The sequence below is a fragment of the Aegilops tauschii genome, chromosome 6, assembly GCF_002575655.3.
Source record: "Aegilops tauschii subsp. strangulata cultivar AL8/78 chromosome 6, Aet v6.0, whole genome shotgun sequence".
Classification (NCBI taxonomy): domain Eukaryota; kingdom Viridiplantae; phylum Streptophyta; class Magnoliopsida; order Poales; family Poaceae; genus Aegilops; species Aegilops tauschii.
The window spans coordinates 110,715,145-110,723,425 of record NC_053040.3 but is presented as its reverse complement, the minus strand read 5'-3'; the positions used below and the strand labels follow the sequence as shown (position 1 = coordinate 110,723,425).

Below are 8,281 nucleotides of genomic sequence, written 5' to 3'. Positions count from 1 at the left end.
TATAGGATGAATACAGATGATTAATCATACTCATCCTACATATCCTCCACGTAGAGTGCAAGGAAGACCAACGCTTGTGATAATCAAATAGATGAAGGTATTTAAGCCGGTGCAGCACTTGCTCAGGGGGGGGGGCGAGGTGGGACTAAAAATAGTAAGACGTGATCCTGGCACGAGATCGGCACGACGTGGGCCGGCCCGCCCTGAATTGCTTGAATGGGTCGAGCTTTGGGGGAGGAGGCGTGGCGGATGTGGGAAACCTACGTGCATGCATGGACCTGCACAGCAGGCGGATGGCGCGGGATTATCGAACTGGGCCCGACAGGCGTACATGTGCGGGGCCCGCATAGATTAATTCGGTCGGCCTGTCTCCGGGTGACGACGCGCGGGCATGCGACGACCCTTTCTCGTGCGCTTTGGCAGGGATCCGCCTGTGCTTCGATGCGCCCTGACACCGCACCGATCCCGGAGCAGATCTCGACAGGTCTGACTCCGCGGATCCCGAGGATGATTCGCCAGCAATTTTGTCACTTTGTGCCACATAAAATGTCCATTTGGTTTATTTCTTGCACCATTTTGCAGCAACTTTTTTTCATTCGCAGTTGTACATGATCCTACAGCACCTGCTCATTAACAACTACTCCCTCTGGTCGTAAATATAAGTCTTTTTTGAGATTTCGGTATGAAATACATACGGAGCAAAATGAGTGAATCTACACTCTAAAATACGTCTATATACATCCGTATGTAGTTCATACTGAAATATCTTAAAAAACATATAGTATTTAGGAACGGATGGAGTGTACAGTTGGGTATAAACACATGCATGTCGCGTCGGAAATGGAAATCACATTCTAGGAAAAATGTTGTTACAAGACCTCCATCGTGAATGAATTGTTCCATAACAGCAAACATTCGTAAAAAAACCAAAAAATGTTGTCTCCAGCTTAAAACATTTAAAATAACATTAGCCCTCCTACGGAAGCTCGTCTCCGGTGCCAAAATCCAGTGACTTCTTCGTATTGGTCGTTGGAGTTTGCGTCAGACTTGGCGACGACCCACCTTCTCCCATATTTTTACACGGTACATCAATGTAACCTAAGGAGTTCGGTTGTTCCTTTGCCTCAAGCTCTCTAGCCAGACCCTCTGCCTCCTGCATGTCTCGGATGAGCAGTTCCTGTCAAAAATCATAAGAACATATTAGGAAAAATTTAAGGTTAAGGATGATGAAGCCGCAAAATTGATGTAACATGAAGAATAGGAACCTCTAAATCCATGTCCGACCACCACTCATAATCATCTTTCGGTGGACGATTATACACCAAATACAAATGACATGTTTTGCTGCCGTTCAGGTGGGAAATCATCTTTGCAAAATCACCTAGTCCTGAAATCAGGAACATTCCTTCCGGTAGGTTGCACGCATGCTCAGGTAAGAAGTGGTACAAATCTGAATCCTTTTTATAACCATATCCAGCCACTTCTTTCATGAGAAAATCATAGTCCAATACGCCGGGTTCAAACAATCTCATCTCAATGGGTCTTTCGTCAAAGTATCCTGTCGGGACATGCGAAAGCTCATAATCCCTATGAATGTAAAATTCCATTACCAGCACCTACATACGAGTATCTCACGTCAAATTTAATACATTGCAATCACCAAAGTTCCATAAATAAATTTTTTTGTGCGTAGCAACATCGCGACAAAGTTACCCTATTATTATATGGGATGTAAACTTCATCTGCGAGGATTCGGGAATGTTCCGTCACTGGATGCTTAGCCTATGTATGAATCGCCAACATAGAGTTACACACGAATTAAATATGGTCATACAAAATGTTGGATGTGAATGTTTACCATGGGTGCGACGTACTTACAGGTGGAGACTTGAAGACATGTTCTTCGAGTGGAGAACTGTGGCATTCAACGGGTGACACCAACATCACTAGGCCTTTAGTGTTTGGAGATTGTGCCGCGTAACGCTTCTTGGACTGCATATGAATAGCTTACACAAAGTTACTCACAAAAAAAACTATTAATACACAATATCGGTCGTGATCGTGACTGAATAGCATCGTTGCAAGGTACTCACGGGGGGAGTACTGAAAACATGCTCTTGCGGTTGACTGCTGTGGCATTGAACGTGGGATTGAAACATCGCACGGTCTTCCAGCATCTTTCCTTCCATCATGACCTGCTCCACCATAGCCTTGTAGTCCATGTCCTTGCGCTCCTGTTGCAGCCTAATGTCCATATTGGCACGTGCTTGCAACACATTCGCGTCCATGTTGACACGCTCTGTCTGTATAAGGCCGTCGACAACCTTCCGATCCTTTTGCAATTTAAGCTGCATCTCCTTGTACGCCAGCTAGAATTTCTTTTCCATGGCCTCGCAGTCCTGATTTAACTTTTTTTCCATCTCTTCACGCATCTGCTTAATCTTCTAAGACATATCAGCATGCTCATCCTTAAGCATCCTATCGACATACGCACGTTCTTGTTTGAGTGCCCTGTCCATCTCATCACGTTCGTGTTGGACCTTCGCGTCGATCTCCCGGCGGGCTTCACGCAACAACCTGTGTTACTCCGCACGCTTATTGCCATGCACATGTGAATCCATGGTGCCTACAACGCCAGATAGTAGAATGCGATTAATGAGATCCAGATTGTCAAAATATACCGATTCTCACTAAAAAATAGGACTATTTAAATACCTCGTAATATAGAATAGCATGGTATGTGTGAGACAAACTGAGTCATGAATTTCCACCAAACGCTCTAATCTCCTAAAATTCGTATTCCTAATTTGGTATGAACAACCTCATCCAAATCAGTCCTAAATAATCCAGCAACTCCTTTACTGTAGTATTGAGAACAAGTCTTTGTACGCCACATCTAAGTGGCTAAATCAAACATCATCCAAATCATTCCTACTAATGGAACATAGCCTAAAGGTCTTGTAAAGAAAATCCAACGACAAAAAAATATCCATAACTAGAAAGTATGATCAGGATCCCCTAACAACCAATCGCAAAGCTCTTGCATAAAATTCTTCACTCCAACCTTATGCAAATCATTCATAGTAATCCAGTATAGCAGAAAGGGCTAGAAAATTAGCTCCACCAACATAATATTTCCGTAACCAGATCATATAATGAACTACTGTGAACTTGCAATCACATCTAATCTCATAACGGCCTTTACTCCAAGTAAATACAAGCACACACAATCTTGCACCAAAATAGTACCTTCGACGAAAAACTAATCCGCCAGGAACAAATACCAAAGATCTTGCACACAAATATGGCATCTCAAATCTCATCACAACCTCCTTTTTGGTCCAATCGACGGAAAAAGTATGAACGTTTCAAGAGATGGGAGGAGACGTGGAGGATGATACCTTTTTCTTTTTACTCGGCCATCGGCGTGGGCTTCCGCAGAGCGATGGCGATTATCCCGGCGACGGCTACCTCCGGGCACCAAAACTTTCTGGGCGGTGAAGGAAGGAGCGATATGCGGAAAGAAAAGATGGGAGGGATATGCGGTACGATGGAAGGGTACATATCTCCCGTGATATCTGACGATATATTTACAAGTAATGCGCATGGATGGTCCGTCCGTGATTTTAGGGTGGGTTAGTCGGTTGGGAGATTTGTTAGTTAGCCTATTTAGAGGGAGCACGATGCTCTGGTCCTGGTGTTAGGGTTTGTTAGCCCAGCGGAGGAGTCCCTAGTTCTTCCTTACCCAAAGGATTACGACCACCGTCTGTCATTGCCACAGTCGCCTGACACCAAATCAACCATGTCGTCGTCGAGCTCGATTAGGTGCGCGCTGAGGGGCCGATCAGTTGATGTGCCCCTGATCCCTTGCCCTGACTGTGGTGAAACGGTTAGATTCTATCTCTCCAGTACCGAAGAGCATGATGGTTGGGTGTTCTACAAGTGCAAGCACCACGATGTACAATCCCTTTACATGACATTTACTGCATGAGTAATTTTTCTACTGTTTCGTTAGTGCTGGTTTGATTTGAGTTCACTTGATTCATAGGATCCATGTGATTTCTGGCGCTGGGAACTAGAGTACGTGGATCATCTTGTTGGTACAAGTGTCCTTGTTGGTGCTTATGCCCTTGATGCAATGGCTGCGGCACAGGATAGAAGGGAACAGCTACAACGCTAAAAAAAGTGTGAAAAGAATGCATGTGCCAAGACTGGCAACATTGGAGGCAGGACAAATTACAGTCAGAGCAATGTGGCAACCATTACGAAGCACCAAGCTTATACGATGTTAGGACTAGGGAGACAAATTGTTTTCATGCTGAAGCTGTTGACGGCTAGTGTAATGGTGTTGTGTGTGTTGTGTGTGATGTTGATTGTGAAGAAATAATATATTTGTGATCGTATCAAGGCGATTATCATGGTCACATGTAATAACAACTTAATAAGAAGAGGTGTTCTAACATGATACCTCTTACACCCCCCGGCCCCCACCCCTCTTTTAACATGATAGGTAAGAGTAAGAAATAAATCTTACACGATGATTGCATGAAATAGTTGTTTTGATTATTTCTTACCTTCTTGACTATTATGAGAAAATAAGGGGCAAGACGGAGCATGTTAAAATTGCTAAAAAATAATGAATAAACCGAGTTGCAATGAAGGCAATCGAATGGAAAAACGTAAACGACCATTTAAATTCTTGCCCACTATGTTGTGCACGAACACAAGAGTACCATGATAGAAAAATAAAGTATGCCATTACAGCAATGACTTAAAAATCCCTTAATTTATTTTATCACACTACGTTTTGCCAAAACTACTCTAGAGGCACGTCAGGAACATGGGAAACAAACAGATAAATCCCATGATCTCCCAGGTACAGCAACATCAGCACCTTCTGTCCTAACAGCAAGATTTTTTCCTTCTTCATGAACTCGTTCCATTTGTTGACGCAGACACGACCGTCAATATCAGAAATGGTGTATGTACTTGACACACTACTGTGTGGATGACAAACAATGGTTATGGCACCATATTCCTCCATTTCTTCGGGGACAACACGATTAGGCAGATTCTGCTTGAAAACAATATTTGTTACATCAACACGTGGAAACTTATTGTTATGTAGTAAAGGAAGAACAATTAATTTGGAACAAAGCTAAAAACATACTGAAATGACACAAAGTAAATGAAGAACAGAAAGATGGTTACCGAGAAGTTCTTGTTGCAATCTGACCATGTCAACGTATGGAGGAATGCATATGCTCTTCCTTGATCATAGTTTCCAGCATCATGACGCTCCACTAACTTGTCAAGGTCCATCACTTGGCGTATGACATACTCCATCATTCTCCAGTTTAAGCTTGTCCCCTCAGTTATAGCGACATTGTCAATAATATCTCTTTTCTCATTGGACAATTGGTAGTATGCTACAATATTATAGCACATACAATTTAATTTATTATATATGGTATATGATAAATTTAGAGTAATAAAACTTGCAGGAGCAAAAAAGTATCTTACTCGGATGTATGATAGGCAAATTCCCAGTTGTCACAACGCTACTTGGTACTTCTGAATTGTCAGTACTGAACGTAATCTCCTGACCCACATGTAGCGTATAAACTCTAACAAATTCCTTCCAAGACTCCCCTGAAATATATGTCAACTCATTGTCATTGGTAATCTCACATGGGAATTCAAACCCCTCATTGGTACTGAAACTTGCTTCAAAGTTCCCGCATTTTCCCAAGGGCACTCCAAATTTCTGCGTGAAACTGTATCTGTCGTAGCAGGGGATTACCTGAGTAGCATATGTACGATTGTTAATATATATGAACTGCCTGTTAATCTAAAGAATTTGTCCAATCATAGATGACTAGCATAGTATAGTTCACTACTTCTTAGCAGTATTATCATATAACCCCATAGAAGATTTAAATTTACATGCACGTACACAAAACCATTTTATCATCTAAGAAATCAACATGCAATATAACTCTTTTTGCAGTAAACATTACGAACAACTGACTGAGTACAAAGGGTCTGAGTACAATATTCGTTCAATATTAGTGCCTCCGTCGAAAAATTTGTGGACAAATTTTTGTACATACGGATGTATCTATGCAGAAAACATGAGTAGATACATGCGTATCTACATGAATCTAACACATTAATTTTGGATCGGACGGAGTACTAAATTTCTCATGATATTTGCTACGGGTCATGTCAGACTGGATCTTACTGTCTTGTTTGCAAATCCCGCGCGCAGGGTGACGGTACAAAACTCCCTCATACGATGCTCACCGGGGCACAAACCCTTGGTGTCCAAACAAATGCCACACTGCAAATCGAGATCAATCTCATTACTAGTACGTACAGTCTTAAAGATTAGTGCTAGCAGTTGAATTCAGATCTGACAGATTCTATAGTCCAAATACGTACCACACTGATCTCCTTAACCATTTTCGCTCGAGAGAGGGACGTGAGGAGGAGGGGCGAAAAGAGCAGTCACTTCCGACCCCTAAGCTGACGATGGCGGCGGCGGCGTCCGGAGATTTCGAAAAGCGTGTACGCCCGGCGTCTCCGATCTTATATTGGAGCGGTCGTGGCGGTGGTAGGAGGCCCCGATGCCACAGGTGGTTAGGAGGAAGGCGGTGCAATCACGGGATTTCGGGAGAGGTGGCGTGCGTGAGTTATGGGATCTTTTAACATATATCATCAAGATAAAAAAAAGAACATTATGTTGTGCTAAAAAATACATTTCATAAGGGTGAACTAGGTTTTTGGTTCGAAACAAGTTTGAACGATATACAATTCCAAAATTGGCCTTGTCCTTTTTCCAAATAAGTTTCACAACTATACATGCCATGACCAATGCAAGCAAGCATGCAAAATGGTTTTTAGTTTAGCGAAGTTTTTCATTTTCGGACGAAAATGCCCGAATGTGGCCGCACGTGACAACACTTGCAATCATTGTCGGAAATGGTTCAAAGTAGGCATGGAGGCGTACAATGGCCATGAATTGTCACCGCAAAAAAGTTCGGTTGACTTAAGATATGTGAACAAACCGTCGGGCATTTTCGGAGGGTGCCAGGCTAGCCCGGAAGGGCGAGTCCGGGAGCACCTCCTTGTTAACACCACATACAAATGATTCCAACTTTTTTTCATGCCGTCCCATGAGAAATCAAGCAAACATGCAAATATGGTTCTCAGTTTCGACAACTTCTCCACCTATTGGGATTTATTTATATCGAAAATGCCCGAAAACTGGCCCCACGTGACATTAGTTGCAAACTTTACTAAGAATACTTCAAACTTGGCATGGAGGACTAACATGACCATGAGTTGTTACCCCAAAAAGTTTGTGTTGATTCAAGAAAAAGGTCAACAAACCAGCATGTGTCTTCTCAGAGGATGCCATGTTAGCCCAAAGGAAGGGCGCGTATTGGAGCAACTCCGTGTTTACAATATCCACAAATGATGCCAAATTTATTTCATGATCTCCCATGACAAAATCAATAATGCATTCACAATGGTTTTTAATTTGTCCAAAATTTATAATCCTTCTGCAATTTCGAAGCGAAAAAGAAACATCGCCTGCATGGTCTACCCCCCTAGCCACACATCGAAAAAAGGGGGCACATGATGCATTACACTTTGTTTGTCTTATGGTGGACCTAGTTGACACACCAAGCCTAGTTGGATCATTAGCCTACACCGGATTCCATGTCGTATGAAAGCTCGGGCACATCAACTGCTCCCGTCTAGAACCTTCGAACTGCACTGTCCACTTTGTGAAGCAAGTACAACATGAAATTTGTGAAATTCTCCCAAGCTTTTAATGCACATCTCATGACAAAATCAAGCAAGCATGCAAAAATGCTATTCCGTTTACATAAAATTTTGCATGTACGGTAATTTTTTCGGCCGAAAATACTCGAAAACTGGCCACACGTGAATCATATTGCAAACTTTACAAAAAGTGGTTCAAACATGGCCTTCAATAGTCACCCCAAAAAGTTGGGTCGATTTCATACAGCTCAGGATAGTACTATAGCATCTGCTCTCAAAGGGCGCCAGGCTCGGCCGGAAGGGCTTGTGTCGGGGAACCTCCATGTTCACACCATCTTTATCTTTTGTCAAATATATTTCATGGCCTCCCATGACCAAATGAAGCATGCATGCACAATGGTTGTAAGTTTCTACTAGATTTTCCATTTTCTTCCATTTTTCGGTCATAAATGCTCGAAAAGTGGCCGCAATTGCCAAAACTTGCAAA

General features: G+C 42.6%; 1 protein-coding gene across 1 annotated transcript; it reads right to left on the bottom strand.

The window, feature by feature from the left end:
• Positions 1-4,816: 4,816 nt before the first annotated feature.
• On the bottom strand, positions 4,817-6,465 carry LOC141025872 (uncharacterized). Its single transcript, XM_073501801.1, has 5 exons — positions 6,445-6,465; positions 6,245-6,343; positions 5,524-5,803; positions 5,212-5,429; positions 4,817-5,074 (listed from the first exon to the last, which is right to left on the bottom strand). Exons 1-5 carry the CDS (start codon positions 6,463-6,465, stop codon positions 4,817-4,819), a joined length of 876 nt encoding a protein of 291 aa, XP_073357902.1.
• Between the last annotated feature and the right edge of the window lie 1,816 nt (positions 6,466-8,281).

Bases quoted from the DNA above. Each gene is read 5' to 3' on its own strand.
- LOC141025872 (XM_073501801.1), bottom strand. From the start codon at position 6,465: ATGGTTAAGGAGATCAGTGTG. The intron at 5,430-5,523 runs GTAAGATACTTT...ATAATATTGTAG, and splicing joins TTTGCCTATCATACATCCGA to CATACTACCAATTGTCCAAT. The intron at 5,075-5,211 runs GTAACCATCTTT...GTTTTCAAGCAG, and splicing joins ATTGCAACAAGAACTTCTCG to AATCTGCCTAATCGTGTTGT.